General features: G+C 43.0%; 1 protein-coding gene across 5 annotated transcripts in view; it reads right to left on the reverse strand.

Moving 5' to 3' along the window:
* The window catches only part of CSNK1A1 (casein kinase 1 alpha 1), a 52,404-nt gene extending 41,196 nt beyond the window's left edge, over positions 1-11,208 (reverse strand). For all 5 annotated transcript variants that reach the window (XM_024203546.2, XM_024203544.2, XM_024203547.3 and 2 more), the window contains exons 1-2: positions 10,682-11,208; positions 9,777-9,883 (exon numbers count right to left, since the gene is read on the reverse strand). In XM_024203546.2, coding sequence (XP_024059314.1) covers positions 9,777-9,883; positions 10,682-10,804 — 230 coding nt within the window. In that variant the 5' untranslated portion in view covers positions 10,805-11,208. The remainder of the gene's footprint in view (positions 1-9,776; positions 9,884-10,681) is intronic.
* Between the last annotated feature and the right edge of the window lie 7,881 nt (positions 11,209-19,089).

Below are 19,089 nucleotides of genomic sequence, written 5' to 3' on the forward strand. Positions count from 1 at the left end.
GCTGGGCCCTTGGCTAGCAGCTGCCGCTCTCTGGCAAGCCAGCTCCTGAAGGCAGCACAGAAGTAAGGGTGGCAATACCACAACCCCCTTACAATAACCTTGCAACTCCCCCCTCATCCCCACCACCACCACCCCATTCTGGGTCGAGACCCTGAGTTTGAGAAACGCTGGTCTCTCCCATTAATTCTGTATAGTATAAGGTAAAAGCACACAAAAGACCAAATTTCACAGTCAGTGACGTGTTTTTCATGGCCGAGAATTTGGTAGGGCTATAGCTATAATGGACATTTTGAAACTTTTCAATTTCAAAACCTTGATGTTAGTGAGACATGTTACAAGAATATGGCCAGTGACAAATTAATATATAGAAGATCTTGAGAAACTAGACTAACAATAGCAAGTTTACTAACAAAAGACTAATTTTGTTCAATTATCAAAGCGGTAACTTTATGGTCAAATGTTACTTCCTAAAGTAAACTGTAGATTCAATCTTGTATGAGGAAGGACTCACTAGAGTATTTAACAGAGGGAGAAGGAAGAAAGCCATGTGTAGGAGCAGAAGTAGATGAAACCACTTGTTTCTATGTTAGCCCAACAGCCAGTGAGATTCTAGACTGATTTCAGACCATGTTGTATCACTTTCACTCTTCCACAAAACAGAAGGTAAGAGCTTAATCCAAATCATTAGGCAAGTATAAACAGCAGTCACAAAACTTCGAGCAGAAAAAGCCATTACATCTTCAGATAAATACCCATCTAAGAGTTCTCAAACATACAGATCCACCCTCAACTGGGGCACAAACGTAAAACTCAAACACCGGCAAAAAGGACTCAAAGGAATAATCTCAAAGCAATATAAAAGGCACTCTAGTGACAGTTACAAAGTACATCATGTTACTAAATACAATAAAACTGAAGCAGAAAGTAGCCATAGTAGCAATCTTAGACATGGGAAACACACCTGTGCATTTGAGTCTATGAGGAAATGCAGACAAAGCTGTTATTGGTTCAAACATATCACTACAGCTTTAGCTCTCGTTTACTCAAATAGAAATGCGTTTTATCTCAGACTACATCTAACGAAATGGACTACTTGAAAATATCAGTGATAACTTATTGAGACCAGCACAACTTATGCATATGGATTTCATACCTCTACCTGGGACATTACACACATTTATTTTTCTTGGTTCCCTATGTTTTGTCAGTATCCTGTACTGCTCTAGCCTACAATTATTCTGACTGGCACCAATCAACTGGTTCCTTAATATCTTTCTGTTTTAAATATACAGTTTCATTATGGCAGTCACCTTTCAACTATTAAAGATGGAGGAAAATTTCTTGGCAAACAAGTATGCCTATGCACCAAGAGTTTGGATTCTTTACACTTGCTAATTCAACCCCTCCTAATGTAATGCACAGAGTATATGTAAGAAAAATAGAGCCTGCCACCATGAGATATTTGAGACTGAATTGCCTAAGTATTTTACAATTTACATATGTGTTAGCTTCTCCATATTGACTTGTATGTTCTTTTCCATAAAGCTGGAAAAATAATTGTTAATTGTTGACCAAGTAAGAGTCAGGAATACAAATGAAATTAACATAATATGGGATAACTGGTACAGTCAAGTGAAATATTTAGCAGATGTCACTCACTGTGGCAACTAACGTTAGTTATAAATTAGGCCACCCAAGTACTAAATTAAGAAGCAGCAACTAAACACTTTCTATAAGAAAGTTAGAGTTACTATAAATAAAATATTGTGACTGTTTTGTACAACTAAGACAGATTATTTCGAATATATAAAGTATGGTAGTGCTACTCATTCCCATAAATGGCATGCAGCCTGATAATTTAAATTGACTAGAACTCTCTATGCTGCATATGCACTTCAAAGTGACTGACTTGCTATTTTACTAATTGCTTAAGGCAGAAAATCTACATCTGGTAAATTGTTTCTACATATGTTTCTATAGAAATTAAGCCTTCCTGCCTTTTTGGTTGCAAAGATAATCCTCCAATATAAGGAGGAACCCATGGAGTGCTTTCATCCCAAGTCTTTAGATTGCTCTAGTGCCGCTCAGCTTTCCCAAGCAGGATAAAAACCGACAAAAAACTGGTCAGTTTAATTACTGCATACAGGATGCCACATATATTGAAACGGACAAAACTGGTGGCTACCTTGGTATCTGCTTCCGCTAGATAAAGCTGTGAGCAGAGACAGACAGAACCAAGTATAGGAGAAGATCTGGAAAAGATTGAGGCTATCCCTATTCAATAGAAGAGATTACCTGCCTTGTCAGCCAAAAGGCTCTGTCACAAAAAGAAAAGCATCAGTTGCTGGAAGGGAAAAGAAGTGGCAGGAGAGTCTCACACACCTACAAATATGAAACAGAATTCACTGACAGGACCTTCCCTGGTTCCAGCAACTCACAAGAACTGGACTTTTCCCACCAGAGCGCTGCTGATGGAAGTTAGTTGTGTCCTCTCCATGTCTGCAGGTCTGTTTTTCAAGACCTGTTTTATGATCTCAAATAAGCAGTTCCAAGCTGAGAATGCATCTCACCAGTTAAAATATTTAACTTGTATGAAACACTGCTTAAAGGGACATTCACTTGAAAAGAAGTCTGATAATTATTTATCTATTGTTACTAACAAAATCCTAGGATTACTATTAAGTACCTATTTTTTCAATTTACTTTGTGCTTCCTGCAGCACTGTGTGTAACTCAGCTTCACCGTTTCCCTGAATAGTCCATTATTATGGGAGATACTAGTGAACAGTAAAGCTAAAAGACCCTTGAACATTTTAAAGATGTTTCAGGACACTGTTTGAAGGGTGCTTTATCATAAGCTATAATATTTATAAATTTGAATTGTTTTAAGTTAATAAATTTCAAGTGTCCTTTATATCACTACTCATCTAACTGCACATATTGCACTCTTGAGGCTTAATGCTAGAGTAGGTTTTACTCATTTTGTAAGTTAGGAAGGACCCATGCTAAATGTTGAATTTGAATAGCTCCATAAAATGGTGTGATTCTACTTACAACTAAATTAAAATGTCACTTTAGTCAGCTTCATATGCTTAGTGGGGTATTAAGACTCCTATAGTGAGAACATAGGGCAGACTACTCTAAACCTTGTAGGTCATATCAGGAGAATCATAACAGTCTTCTAGAATTTGCTTCCCAAGAAGATGGTGGGAAGCTGTAAGAAGCTTCAACCTTCTCTCTCCACTCCCCCTGCAATAAGGAATATGAAAATTGGCATAAACATGCCTCAACACCTGTACAATATACAACAGATTTGAACATTAAGCCTGGTGGAAGGAAAGTTACGATATACACAATCCATACGTTTTCAGTAGCGTTGGAATTCATCAAAGAACCAATGGTATATTTTTAGTGTCATTAATTATCACCTATCAGTGTATGTGTTATTATACCTTGTCTACACAAGCCTTATGTAGCCACAGCCTTAGTTCTGCCCTCAAATAAATGCAACATTTAATATGTTACACATGATTAGCTGTAACCAAGGAGCAGATACATCACCCATTCCAAATACAGCCAGGTCCTGGCAATTCATCTGAACAACTAATCCTCAAGAAAAATCTCTACCCAAAGAAAACCTACTTAAAAATATGTAGAGGGTGCATCTTGAAAGACATTTAAGTTACAATAAATTAATACAAGAAATAAAGTTCAGAACAAGCCACCAGCCAAATATACAGCCAGCCAGAACCAAGGAATGGTACAAACTCAAATACCCCAAATTAATGTGATCAATTAAACAAGAAAGTAACAGATGAAAATGCATTACAGTACAAGAAGGGGACTGACATAATGCCCTAGAACCATCAGAATAAACCTGCCAGAAGAATGTGGACTTTTCATTCAGTCCATCAGAGCTGCCTTAGGGCACAAAATCAGTTAAAGAAGTGTAACCTTGATTCAAGTTCTTTCTGTCAAACCAAAAATGAAATTCATGTTGCACAATAAATGTACATGTCAAGAACACACGTTAGATTGTTTAACTACTAGTGCATTTATATAGTTCCTTGTACTCAGAACTATTTTCAAATTCTTAATAATTTGAAGGGGTCTGCATGGTGGGGGTATGGAATAATAGCTGTGCCCTTTTTTCAAGATTTCTTTTACACCATAAAGCAAAACCTTTCCTGCCCAAATCTGACTGTTTGTGTTTTTTATCTTAAACATAAGGATTGCAAAGTCTCCAACCTGTCCTGTTTACAGTGAAGGCTGAGGATTCATGTACTGTCAGCTTTCTCAGCTCTTTGAGGTGACATTCAAAAAATGTATTTTAAAATTGGATTTTGCCCTTTTGCTTCTTTATACATTATGAACACATGTAAGGCAGTTTTTAGCTAATTTATCTCAACATATCTGGAAGATCCAGTAAAACCAAGATGACTAGATGTATCTAAGCATGTTTCTGCGCTTGCATCTAAGGGGCAAGAGAGTTGAGTATTCAACAGAGACTGCCTCTTATTGCAAAAGTATTAGTAACTGCACTTCTGTGTTTACTGCTTTGATATGTGTAGGGTATATCTACACTTAAGTGTAGCACTTCAGTGTAACATTACCTATGGCAACAGGAAGGGTTCTCCTGTCAACACAGGTAGTCCACCTCCCCAGGTGGTAGCTAGGTGAACAGAAGAATTTTTCCATCAACCTAGCACTGTCTACACAGGCACATAGGTTGGCTTAACAATGCCGCTCCAGGGTGTGATTTTTCATCCAAATGGACACACTTAAATTAACCAAATTTTCTAGTGCAGACCAGGCCTAAGAAGGCCCAACATGTTTTTCAGAAGCTAGCCTACATAATCTTTACATTAGTAACTCAGGCTTACCATTTTATTTCTTGTATAGATACAGCATAACAAAGGTGTTATCTAGTGGTTTTTATACACAGGTCTCAACAGTGAATCATAGAAATGTAGGACTGGAAGGGACCTCGATAGGTTATCAAATCCAGTCCCTTGCACTGAGGCAGGACCAAGTATTATCTAGACCAGGGGTGGGCAAACTTTTTGGCCCAAGGGCCACATCTGGGCATGGAAATTGTATGGCGGGCCACGAATGCTCACGAAGTTGGGGGTTGGGGTGCGGGCCCTGGGGTGGGGCCAAAAATGAGGAGTTCAGGATGTGGGAGGGGGCTCCAGGCTGGAGCAGGGGGCTGGGGTGCAGGTGGGGGGGGGGGGTGAGGGCTCAGGCTGGCAGTGTGGGCTCTGGGGTGCAGGACAGTAGGACCAAGGGGTTCAGAAGATGGGAGGGGGATCAGCACTGGGGTAGGGGGTTGGGGTGCTGGAGGGGGTCAGGGTGCAGGCTCCAGACGGCGCTTACCTCAAGCAGCTCCCGGAAGCAGCAGCACATCCCACCTCTGGCTCCTACTCAGAGGCACGGACAGGCAGCTCTGCGTGCTGCCCTGTCCACAGGCGCCACCCCTGTAGCTCCCATTGGCCACGATTGCCAGACAATGGGAACTGTGGGGGCGGCACTTGGGGCAGAGGCAGCATGCAGAGCCCCCTGCCTGCCCCTATGAGTAAGGGGCAGAGGGGGGACATGCTGCTATTTCTGGGAGCCGCATGGAGCCACAGCACGCGTGGAGTGGGGCAAGCCCCGGATCCCGCTCCCCAGGAGGAGCTCAAGGGCCGGATTAAAACGTCTGAAGGCCCAGATGTGGCCCCCAGGCTGTAGTTTGCCCACCAGATACGTTTGACTAACCTGTTCTTAAAAGCCTCCAACTGCCGGAGATACCACAACCTCCCTACATAATTTGTTCCAGTGCTTGACTACCCTTACAGTTAGAAAGTTTTTCCTAATGTCTAACCTAAATCTCCCTTGCTGCAATTTAAGCTTATCTTTTCTTGCCCTGTCCTCAGTGGGTAAGGAGAACAATTTATCTCCCTCCTCTTTGTAACAACCTTCTACATATTTGAAGACTTATGTCCCCCCCCCAATCTTCTCTTCTCCAGATGTACCACCCCCCATTTTTTTCAATGTTTTCTCATAAGTTATGTTTTCTGAAACTTTAATCGGTTTTGTGGCACTCCTCTCAACTTTCCCCAGTTTGTCGAACGTGAGCTTGAATTCTTTTGTAAAGCATTACCTCGGTTTTACAGATGGGGAAACTGAAGTACAGGAAGAGTGACTTTTTCAAGGTTATACAACAAGCCAGTGGCAAAGCCAAGAATGAGCTCTCAATTCCCTGTCAAGTGTCCTACCCACTGGATCACAATGCCTCCTGCTATGACTACTTTAATAGAGTGCAGCTGTAAGGTTTTATAACAGTTTTAAAGCTTGCCTGACTTATGAAGAAAAAAGGATTAAATTTGCCTTAATATTTTCCTCCAGCAGAGCACAACTCAATTCTATTCGAACTGCTCCACTTACACACATTCTGTTGTAGTACTGACATGGTATACTGTCAGAATATTTAACTGAAAACTAAACTAAATATAAAAGTCAAACATTTTCCAGAAAAGAGTGCAGTTAAAGAGTACCAGATCACATGCGTCTAAAGAGACATACTGGAAAAATCAAGCACAATATGCACAATGTGTGGACATCACCAGGATCAAGGTAACAAATTAATTCTTTGTACAATGTACGTATCCTTGATGGGTGTTTTAGTGACACACGCCATGTCGTAAGTCAGGTTATTCATCTTCATTCACAGCAACACAAGTATCTGGCCTGAATCAAATTCCATCATGCTTAATGTTTGTGGACAAGAACTTTATTGTACAAATTGTTATTGCCCTTCTCTGATGTTAAAGTAGAAAACACAAAATAAGAAGCCTTTATTTTAGGTTCTCTCACTGCAATTGTCACCAGATATCATCGAGCAAGATGCCAGCCAAAAGTAGAAATGTGTGGTTAGAGACTGTCAATTCAAATTTTGGTAGAGTATACCCCCCACCTCCCCACCCAAGATTTAAACCCAGCAGAAGTGCTGTGGAAGGATTTCAAATTAGGGTAGATGTTCTGAAAGGCAACATTTTGCAGAACACAGCCGGTTAGCACTAGCACTGTGAGAATCTGAAAGTGAAATTGACCCGAGACTGTGTCAGTCAGGATTATCTAAGGGATTGCTTAACCTGAACTCTTGTCAGTTTTAAAAAAAAGAGTGAGTCGAGTAGTTTCAGATACCATATCAGTTGCCAAATCTCCCGACCAATTTTTTGTAGTATTACCCATCATTTCCTATTCTTTAAAACAGTTGTTCATTCCCCTATGTTGTGTGGAAAAAAACATCCAAAATAAAGGGGAAATTGCTGACAATACACAAAGTGAAATGGGATATATAAAATACTGTCAAATGCACAAAGAAAAAACTAAAAAGATACTAAAAAATTTTTTCTTTCAGTGATATCAATCTAGTTATTTTCAAACAGTAGGTAAGTTTTATACAAGAATATTATTTAAGTTGACTTTTAGCATCTCAGCTTGGAAAAAACAGTAATAAGTAAGTTTATTACTGATTAAGCCTGAGGACCTCTCTTTGAACTGTAATTCACTTTTGCTACATGGAAACGATACTACATTAAGGACTTGTTGGTAGCATAACAGGTATGTTATTATTTAAGTGAAAAACAATTTACATTTACCTAAAAATACCTGCTTTTTCAGACTGGTCGTGAAATATTAAGTACCTGTTCGCTTTGGCAATTTTTCCAAGTTAGCATCGTTTTAATGTGCAACTATTTCAGTAGTAAGAACAGGAGTACTTGTGGCACCTTAGAGACTAACAAATGTATTTGAGCATAAGCTTTCGTGGGCTAAAACCCACTTCATCAGATGCAACCGATGCTCAAATACATTTGCTAGTCTCCTCTAAGGTGCCACAAGTACTCCTGTTCTTTTTGCGGATACAGACTAACACGGCTGCTACTCTGAAATATTTCAGTAGTGGCATTTCAATAGACAATTTCAATTATTTCTTCGATGGAAGACTTTCATTTTTAAAACTGTGAAAAGGATGCTGAAGTTGCATAGTCTATGCAGCTCTGGTTTCACACTTAAAGCTAGAGGGTTTTTGCTTCATACAGTTATATTTGTTCTACCCTTACATAAGGCTATACTGATTCTGAAAAGGGTTTAAATATATAGGACAACACAGCCTATGGCAACATAGTTATGAGCAGTAATATCTACTGCACATATGCCATAACTGGGGGCACACACAAATGTCCTTATTTTAAATGAAGGAAAGCATTAAACTAATTAGTATTCAATAAGATTTACAAAATAACATGTCCTACAATAACAGAGGCCAGTCAAAATGTCCTACAAAATCTGTGGGGTTATATCCTTTATGTACATTAAACAAGAAAAAGAAGGGGTACAAAGCATGTACTATAGCTAGGCTTGTCAGTCCAATTTTAATTTTTTTTTTTTTAAACAACTGATGGCTAAAATTGATTTTTAAACATTTTCTATATTTATCAATTTAAAATTTGACAGTTGCGGGGAATTTTGGGGGATCAGACAACAGTAATTTGAGACAGCAGATGTTGAGATTCAAAAAGTTAAAACTTCAAATCATTAAAGCACAAACTGTCAACATCACCTCAAAATATACAACGTAAATATCCTTAAATCAAACTATGCTCTCAAGCAGCATTTTTCTCACTTTGCCTATTTGTAAATTTCTATTATTGATGGAGATATTTTTTCATTGGTTTGTGTGTACATGGTGAAACTGATGTTTATCAAGATTTACCGATAAAAAACTAATTCTTCCAATCCTAACTATTGCTAGTACCCTATCCTTTGCAAACCACTAAGTTATGTTTATGTAGCCATTGACTCCAGTAACATAGCTTTGATTTTCTTCACACCCACCACAAAACAGATGTTAGACACAATTCACAGAATTTTAAATACGATAAGCTTCTAATGAAGGCTCTTGAAAAGTGACACCTCTTATAAAAAGTTTTTGTATAAAGATAGTTAAATTTCAGTTCATCTCTATACTGAAGTAAGGGGAACCCACCAGTTTTTGATTTATTCTTGCTCACCTGGCTGACCTACCAGTATTAGTACAATAATCCAATTCTCAAGTCTGCTTCACTACTAAGAAAATTTAAAAATAGTTCTGACTAAGCCTCCCCGATGTATTAAAACAAGTTTTCATAATTAGCATGAAACAAGGAAGCTGCATAACAAGGGAAGGGGGGGGGGGAAATCTTGGCACTGTATCTCTAGAGGGCTCAGTGACGCATCTGTTGTGGGCAATAGAAGGGGGCTGCCATTTCATTCCCCCTGGAGGTTCTCTGCAGACCTGAGCCTTCCGGACACACAAATGTGCTGGAAGGAAGAGAGGTACATGCCAGAGCATGTCCATGTCCCAACAGAAGATGGGGGAAGGGTTAGTCACGTCCATCCGCCATTTTCTGAGCAGAGAAGGAAGACATGTTGGAACAAAAACACAACAAAAGAGAGCAGCCATTTCCAATGCTGCCTCCCCGGAAGCCAGCCTACACTTCCAAACACAAATCCTGCAGGAATTCCCCCTCCTCAGGGATTGCTGCATAAAAGGCTGAAATCTACAGGGCAGTAAGGGGGAATGGGGAAGGCTGGGTTGGAGAGATCCTGCTAATTCTACCGTATACACACTATTCCACCTCCTAAATCAATCCTGAGTAAAAACACTCAACCCTTCTCTAACCATGGAGCCTCATCACACGATGCACTGGACAGGAGTCCATACTGATGTCCCACAGCCTATTTGACTCTTACCTTATGTGTGGGATGCCAACTCCGCCTTGCAGAATCTTGTACAGTTTGCTCTCGTACAGCAGCTGGGGATGCCTGGCCTTCTGAGACTCCAACTTCACGGCCACTTCCTGCAGTGAGAGGGAACAGGGATCAGAGCATCCACCAAGCACAGGGGTTTAGGAGGACCACAGCACTCCACTCCCACTCAGAGCTCTGCTGCAGTAGATTTTGGGAATATGGGAAAATTTTCTAGAGCTCACAACACTAGCTCAGTATCCATAATATGGAGGAGCAGCAGGCTCTGCAAATAAAATCCACACGGTGCTGATTTGTGCATAAATATCCATCCTGGGAGGGAAATAGGACTAGAGATGTTTAGTCTTCAGATCCATACGACTAATCGAGATAGGAGTTGTTTCTTCGTGGCTCGGAAAAATGTGGGATGGAGACAGGAAAAAGAAGAAAACTGAAGAGTAGGGGGGTCTTCTGTGTTTCTCCCCATATGTTGAGTGCCAGGGAAGTGTGCCCCCCCTCAAAGGGGAAAGGGATGGATGACTGGGGGAGGGGAAGACGGTCCCCTGCGCTGCTGATGGCAAGGGACATATCCCTTTGGGGGCGGAGGGGAGAAGAGGGGATGTTCCTAACTCTACCACCCATCCCAGGGTAAGTGGAGCTCCCCCGAATCGATGTGCTATCACCAGGTAAGTTTCTCCTGCGAAGGGCCAGCCTCCCTCTGGTAGCGGACTAACCACCCCGGCGGGTACGCTGATCGCCCAATCTCTTGGTGAAACCAACCGCAGGGGCCTGGGCTCCCTGTGCTGACAGGACCCCGGCTCGATGAGGGTCACTGGGTACGTGCCCCGGAGCGGGGACTCCCAGAAGGGATGAGTCCCGGGGCTCCCTGCGGGGCTACGTGGCGCCCTTACCTCCCCGTTGGTGATGTTGATGGCCAGATAGATGTCCCCGAACGAGCCCGACCCGATCTTCCGCACCAGCTTGTATTTACCCCCGACGATGAACTCGGCCTTGGAGCCGCTGCTGCTCGCCATGGTGAGGGGCGGCTCGCGGCCCTCCCGGCGCTGAGGGGAAGTGAGGCGGGGGTCCTACGCTGGAGCAAGGAGCCTGGGGGGCCTCTGCGCCGCCCGGGAGGAGGAGTGGGATGCGGCAGCGGAGGAGGAATCTGGTCCCCGCCGCTCAGCTTAGGCCGGGCCCCTGCGGCGGGCGTCCTCCTCCGCGGCTCTGCCCTACTCCCCGGCCGGGCGCCACTACACTCTCTGCCCGCTCCAGAGATACGGGAGTGGCACCGGGAGGCTCTGGGGATCCGAGCGCAGCTGGCACCGCCGGATCCCGGCCGCCGCCGCTGATACTTCACTCAGCAGCCGCCGCCATCTTGTATATCGCGCGGCTGCTATCACGGACACAAAATGCCTCCACTCTGCGGCCGCCGCTTCTTCACCGCGCAGGGCACTCTGGGAACGGGGCGGGGCAGCTACTGTGCATGTTCAACAGGACACAAAAAACGCGCATGTGCAAGCTAAGAGGGCAGTCGAGGACGTTGAGCCAGCGCACATGCGTATAAGGAGTTAAATCAAAGTCAATGACTAGCTTGGCTCTTCACGCAGCGTCCGCTTCCGCAAGTGCACATGCGCACAACCCTATTCGGAATCCAGGCGGAAGGGTGAAAAGGAAAGGGCGCATGCCCGCCCGTCCTCCTCACCTGTCCTCCCCCCGCATCCTTAAAGGGCCAGTGGCCTTTCAAAATCACTAGGGGCCTCTGTCACTTGACATGGCCAACTTGGTGGGAATGGGGCCAGGGAGGGGCACGTGGGCTTTGCAGCAAAAGCACACGCAGCGGGTTAGACCCTGCTCCAGGGCAGCTGAGCCCCCCAAGCCACCCCAGAGACCCAGATCTCTGTTTCTGGCAGTCAGCCTTGCTTTGGGGAAAGCAGAGCCAGGGCCCTGGGCTAGCAATCTCAGTCACCTTCAGACGGGGGCCATCTGATTGTGGGTGCTTCCATTTTTGGTGCCCAGCTTGTGACAGCCGGGGCCTGATTTTCAGAGATCTTCAGCATCTGTTGCAGCATTCAATGCAGTTAGTGGGAGTTGCTCAATTGGTGTTCAACACTCAGCACTGGAAAATCGAGCCCACAATGTCTCTAGCTGGCAGTACTGCTCATGCTGAGTATTAAAAAATCATGAGTCAAGCCACAGAAAAATCATGAGCTTGGCTTAAAAATTATGAGATTTTTAAAAGTCTAAATTTTGAGTTATTTTTTGTTTGGCATCTGATTTTTGAGCCTCTAAGGTTAATATTTTCAAGTTTTCTCTACAGACATGAAGGATAGAGACAATTTTTTAACAAAGCTGAGATCCTCAATTAATCACGTGACTCTGGGTGCTGGGGCTTTAGAAAAACACCAAATGTCATGAAAGCTGGCAACACTTGGGCACCCAAAAACAGAGGTATCCAAAATCAGTGGCCACTTCTGAAAATTTGGCTGCACATGCACAGCTACTTTTTGTCCATCCCACAAACCAATCTGCTAAATATTGCTGGTTGGTTGGCTCTTTGCAAAGTGGCTGAGGGGACCCTAGGTGAAGAATACTTTGAAGATATAAAGGGCCTAAAAGTCAGACCAGGTGTAAATGGGTCCACTCCCACTGAAGTCAAAGGAGTTGCAACAGCTTACCTTTTTATAAGTGGATGGATCTCCTCTAGAACCTTTTTGGAGCAGGTACCTGACTTAGGTGCTTTATAAATAATAATAAATTAATGCTCTGGGGTCACATTGAGGAAAATAGCAGTAATGTTACATTGTGCTTAAATGCAGTATTCATAGATCTGATTCTTGTACCCATCCCCTTAGTCACTTTTCCTGCTCCATACCCCCTTCTTGATCTTCAGTGTGTCAGTTACACCCATGTACACCATCTTGCTGACCAGTACACACATGACCTGTAATTCACATCACCTTTTACATCAGCTCTGAGTATGGCCCAAAGTGGATGGTATCCAAGCTCTGCTGACAACTTATCAGATCCCAAATCAAATCCGAAAACCTTTGAAACATTAATGTTAAGTGCTTGACTTCATTGTATAAAAAAATAAATTCAGAGTAACATGTGGCACCTAAGGTCTTCCTGCTATTCTGAGATGCCTGCTGCAGTATCTCAGGCCCAGAAGCACAATAGGGGTGAATTAAGAATGGAGTGGAGCTCTCCTCTGCTTTTGTGCATACACAAGTTCTGTTTTATCATCCTTCTTTGGTAGGTCTGACATGATCTGATTTACCTCCTAACCTTGGTTCAGCTACGAGTCTTTTTGGATTGTAAATTGTGTAGCACTAAGTCTTGGAGATGCCTTGCAAATTTCTGCTGGGAATTCTTTAAGCAGCTGCTTTGTGTCAGCCAGATATATTCTGGATCTGCTGTTTCTTTCTGCCTTTTTAAATGTTCTTTCCTTCTTTGTCCTCTCGATCCATTCTCTGCATTGTTCTTTTGCAAGAGCATGAAACTGAGAATTCCTTGTGACTCATTATTACTCACTGTCAGGATGGGCTCCACCATGCAAGACTAAATTTGGGAGAAGATTTAGGCCTCCAGCTCTGTTCAGAAAGTACCTAAAGAAATGCAGCCAAATTATAAAAGCAGCATCCATTAGATGCCAACTTGGCATGTCTCTTGCTAACTGGATCAGCCACAGAAGCTCCCTTTCAGCTCAGCTGGTGGGGTTGCTAACCACATGCTTATGAATGATGAGGAGCCTAATTTAAGGCCTGGTCTACACACAGTTTATGTACCGATTTAACTACTTTGATTAGGACTGTGACTTTATACTGATATGGTTAAAGCGGTACAACCCCTAGTGTGAATGCAATTATACCAGTATAAAGCTGCTTATACCAGTACAGCCTATTCCCCTTATATATCTGCAACCACACTTGGGGTTGTACTGTTTTAACTATATTGGTTTCTAAATGGCTTTAGGTATAGTGGTAGAAGAACTCTCTGTCAACAAGCCCTAAGTCTTGGCTGTGACTATGTGATAACTCTGAGACTTGCCTAATTTCATTTGGTCTCCACTTGTTACCTATAAGGTGGCTGCAAAGCAGGAAACCAAAAGGGACGAAGAAGTCCAAGTAAGGGATAAAGCTTGCAGTTAGCAATGATTCTGAACTGCAAAGTTCAAATCCAAACTTCCTTGTGCTTCAGGATATTTGGATCTGAGTTTTGCTTTAGTCCCATCTCTCCCTGCAATGAAAATAAAACTGATCTTAATCAACACTGATCACATTCTGGACTAATCCACATACTTGAGAATCAATAAGGATGCCCAAAGTTAGAGTCAGCCCCAAACTCATTCCCATGTAAATTCTGTAATTGATTCTTTGCATAAGTAAGAATATCTGCACTGGTCTCTCACTGAAAGTGAATGTTGATCTTGTACCACGGAGTATGGATACATATCACAGGAGAAGGGAACTGGACTTTCAAGGGCACTTGAGATGTCTCAGAACAACTCCCTCAACTCATTTCTAAATAAGGAGCTTTGTGTCCCCAATTACCCGTGCTGTTACTGTTGATCATGATATGCAAACAGCTCAGGAGGACTGAGAAACACTTAAAGCTCTACAGAATTTTTCATAGCTGCTCTTGAAGGGATTTGAGCAGTTGGGAAGCTGTTTGGCTTGAGTCACATTTATTTGAAAGAGCTGGAAAAACAGGTTGTCCGATAAATAGACCATATATGGGTGTATCTGAGTGCTATTGACCTCTCTGCTCTAGATTTGCAAAATTGTGCAATGCTGCCATCTGATGGCTGAAAAGTTACTGCTATTATTACTGCTTAAAACTAATACTTACATAGGTGCTGGAACTAGGAGTGCTGAGGGGTGCTGCCGCAACTAGGGTGACCAGACAGCAAGTGTGAAAAATCAGGACAGGGATGAGGGGGTAATAGGAGCCTATATAAGAAAAAGCCCCAAATATCAGGACTGTCCCTATAAAAATGGGACATCTGGTCACCCTAGCCGCAGCCCCTGGCTCAAAGTGGTTTCCATTATATACAGAGTTTACAGTTTGGTTCAATGGCTCTCAGCACCCTCACTATAAAAATTGTTCCAACACAGCTGAATATTTATATTACAATGGCACCCAGAGACTCCAATCAGGATTGGAATCCCATGAAGACAGTGTGTCTGCCCTGAAGAACTTACAATCTAAGAAGACAAGTATCATACGAAGGGAGGTATGATCAAATATACACAATTTGTAATATACATATAGACATTTGTTATTTTTTCTCTTGATAATTTTAAATATATAAGGTAAATGCCAGTTATCCCCATCTGTCCCTCATAGGGTGACCAGATGCCCCGATTGTATAGGGATAGTCCCGATTTTTGGGTCTTTTTCTTATATAGGCTCCTATTACCCCCCACCCCCTATCCTGATTTTTCACACTTGCTGTCTGGTCACCCTAGTCCCTCAAGCCATTACTAATTAGCTAACTTCTTACAGGCATCACAGCAGAGATGGGTTTTGAAAGATTTGAAAGAGGATCAATTCAGGAAGGATGTTCTGGGCATAGAGGGCAGCCAGGAAGAAGGCACAGAGATGTGTGTGAGAAGCTGATAACATGCTGGAATGGAGGAAGAGTAATACAAGAAGAGACAAGAGCTGATACATTTAGAGAGTAGAGTTCTGAAAGGCCTTGAAGGTGAAGACAAGAAGGTTAAATTTGATGCCATGAAACCGAGGGAGCCAGTGAGGAGATTCAAAGGGACTTGGTCAAAACCCAGAAGATGATCTTAACAGTTGCATTTTGTATGGTGATATGGGTGTTAGGGAGGCCACAGTAGGGAAGATGGGAGATGATGAAAGCTGGATGGGTGTTTTGGCTGTCTGGACAGAAAGAAAAGAGATCTATCTATCTATCTATCTATGCTTCTAGTTAGCAAAGGCATCAGCATCAATACAATCATCTCCCCAGGTAACCCTTTGATTCCAATGCCTAAGCACACACGTGTTCATGTGCATGCACACACACACAAACACATGTATTGCCCACTTTTTAAACATATACATGCACACACATACACTTTCCATGCATGCGTGCACACAAGATCACAGGGACAATTCCACCATGCCATTCATCTGCATGAGGCTCAAGGAACATCATAGAATGTATGTAGGCTTGGAAGAATTCAACTTTTATCAGTGAATGTCAATTTCACTGCACACACACACACAAACCGCTGCAAAAATATTTCCATAGATAATAACTGAAATTTACAAATAGGCAAAGTAAGAAAAATGCTGCCTGAGAACTTATTAGAATTCGATTTAAGGATATTTACATTGTGTATTTTGACACATGATGCTGACAATTTTTAACAGTTATAAAGCTTTAACCTTTTAAATCTCAATATCTACTGTCATTAAACCATTTCTGATTCCCCCAACTTTCCTACAACTGTGAAAATGTAAATCAATAACAATAAAAAAAGCTGAAATCCCATAATTTTGCACAACTGAAGATTTAAATTGATACAAATTGAAAAAAAATGCTTAAAAATCAATATTATCCATCAAAATTATAAAAAAAAAATCTAATTCTTCCAAGTCTAGATGTATGATACTGAAATGACCTCGGCTCATTTCCTGTTTCTACTATTGTTCTGTCCACATTATAAATGCCAGTTTTAAGATTTGGGTCTTGGCAATTTATGAGATGTACTTGTGTATGTATCTTTCTACAATAGCAAGAAGGTAATATTTTTCTCAAGTACAAGAAAGAGAAATTAATTTCTGGATGGGCAGGAGTTCAACACATTAAGTGAATGGCATTAGTAAGGACATAGGATCTGAATGAACATCATAGAGCTATCCATTCAGGTATCCCATGCCTTACCCATATCAGATCAGATCCATAGGTCCATCCAGTCCTGTATCCAGCTCTGGCACAATGTATCAGACTCAAAGGCCTAAGCTGGTATTCTGCCCCTTGCTATATAAGATCAGGTCCACAGGTACGTCTAGTATGGTACCCTACCGTCTGCCATACTGGATTAGACACATAGATCCATCTACTCTGGAATCCTGCCTCTAGTAGTGACCAATACCTGATACCTCAGAGGAAGATGAACACTCTTCATAATGCACCTTTCCAGCTGTCATGCCCTATAGGAGAAATAACTTTCCAGCTTTCCCATGGATAAGCATGGCTACACTGTGGAGTTTGGTCTTTAGTTTATAGAGCTGTGAATGATATTGACAGTCCAAAAGCCATCCAGGCCTTTCAGAAATGCAGCCACAGCCTCTACGTCCATGTTCTCACTCTGAGACTTTGAGAAAAAACACAAGTTACACAGATGTTAACAACATATGCACAGCCTGTCAGTATCAGAAACAAAATGAATTGATGAAAACTTCTGACTTTGGGTTTCTTTTTTAAAAGATGTAAACCACAGAGAGCATTAGTGGCATTGTAAATGTGGGTTGCAAGGGGATTTGTAGTGTGTGTCAGAGGAAGATGGACAAATCCGATCAGCAAAAAAGCGTGCGTTCCCAGCTTCAAAGATGGTTTTGCAAACAACTGAGAGAAAAAAAGTAATTACTTAATTCAAACTTAAAATTGGGAACTATCAGCCTACACACCACCCTCAACAAAATACAATAAAAAAATTGCCTGCGACAAATCAATCTGATGGAATCATAGAAATTTAGGACTGGAAAGGACCTTGAGAAGTCTTCTAGTCCAGTCGCCTGCACTCAAGGCAGGACTAAGTATTATCTAGACCATCCCTGACAGGTGTTTGTCTAACATGCTCTTAAAAACCTCCAATGATGGAGATTCCGCAACCTCCCTAGGCAATTTATTCCAGTGCTTAAACACCCTGACAGGAAGTTTTTCCTAATGTCCAACCTAAACCTCCCTTTCTACAATTTAAGCAGTGACCTCACCTTCTGCAAGTCATCTCACCTTGCTGTAGGCTGGATCTTTGCAGACTGACTACTACTGCACGCTTCCCGACAGAATACCCTCGCCAGCAAGCAGCACCGGTAAGGTAAACCACTGAGAATTTAAAATGATAGACTATCATTTTAACACACTTTCAATACACCACACTTTTTAGCCTCAGCCCTTTAATATTTTCTCTGTCTAAAGGCTCTGAAATGCTCTATGAATCTCATGTATTTCATTGTTTTGCAGGGGGCAATGAAGCAAGGAAGAGATGTTTATATCTGTATCACCAGATAAAGCAAAAGGAATAAATCCCCTTTCTTCTCTCTCCATTAGATAAACTGAACTTCCTGCTTTGTTGAGAACCTTTCTCATATAATTAGCTCAGTATCACTTTGATCCAAGCACTGCTCACACTTCAGTCATTCTTTCTGTTCAACTGAATGTCCCCAAAGCTTTTAATTTGATCCCAGGGTAGGGAGGGGGGCTGTGCACACCATAATGAAACAGCTGTTCTATACAGTACAGATCCAGCAGCATACTTGCAATAGTGCCAGTGAATCTGTCACTATGAAATCAGAGAGAAGGACCAGATCGTCCTTCTGGGCAGCAGGGATATCCCCTGCTCTTGCCAAGCAGCATTGGAGGGAAGCCTTTCAATGACAAGCTACACCATGCAGTGATCTGAAAGGTCAGAGAGTGTCAAGCGCGTCTCCTCATGGGTGGCCTGTGAGTGCTGATAATTGGGTGTTTAATTAAAATAATTATTTCTGAGCCCCCTGCTAGGATTCACTCTGCTTGCTGCTGTTGACAATAGGGGGCTGGGACCCAGTGTCAGAGAGGAGAGCCTAGATTCAATTTTGCTGGACTACTGTTTTAACATCAGAGCCAGTGGCGTAGCCAGGTCCTAAGTGCAGAGGGAGCAAACATAAAAAAGGCGCCACCCTTGGCTCCTCCTCTGGCCACGCCCCTCCCTTGGCTCCTCCTCTGGCTGCTCCGCGCCCCCCCCCCCCCCCTGGCTCCCCCACCCGCGCTGCGCCCCCCCCCCCCCCCGGCTCCTCCAGCCACGCTGTGGCCATGCTGCGCCCCCCCCTTGGAGGGGCTCGGTCTGGGGGGAGGGGGCCGGGTGCGGCCCGGCCCCGCTGGTTCCCACTGAGTCCGGCGCGACCTAGGAGCCAGCTCCCCACGGGGAACGGAGTCTGTCCCCGTGGCTCGGGCGGGGAGCTTCCTTCCAGTTCGTCTCCTGCTGGGCTGGGAGCAAGTGCCGGGCTCGCCGTCCCTCCTCCCCAGCAGGGGCTCAGGCAGAGCGGGCTGGTGGCGAGGGCTAGCTGGGGCTGGCGGCTCCCCCCGGCGGAGCAGCAGGCACAG

Source organism: Terrapene carolina, unplaced genomic scaffold (assembly GCF_002925995.2).
Source record: "Terrapene carolina triunguis isolate 2854851 unplaced genomic scaffold, T_m_triunguis-2.0 Scaffold395, whole genome shotgun sequence".
NCBI classification, from domain to species: Eukaryota; Metazoa; Chordata; order Testudines; family Emydidae; genus Terrapene; species Terrapene triunguis.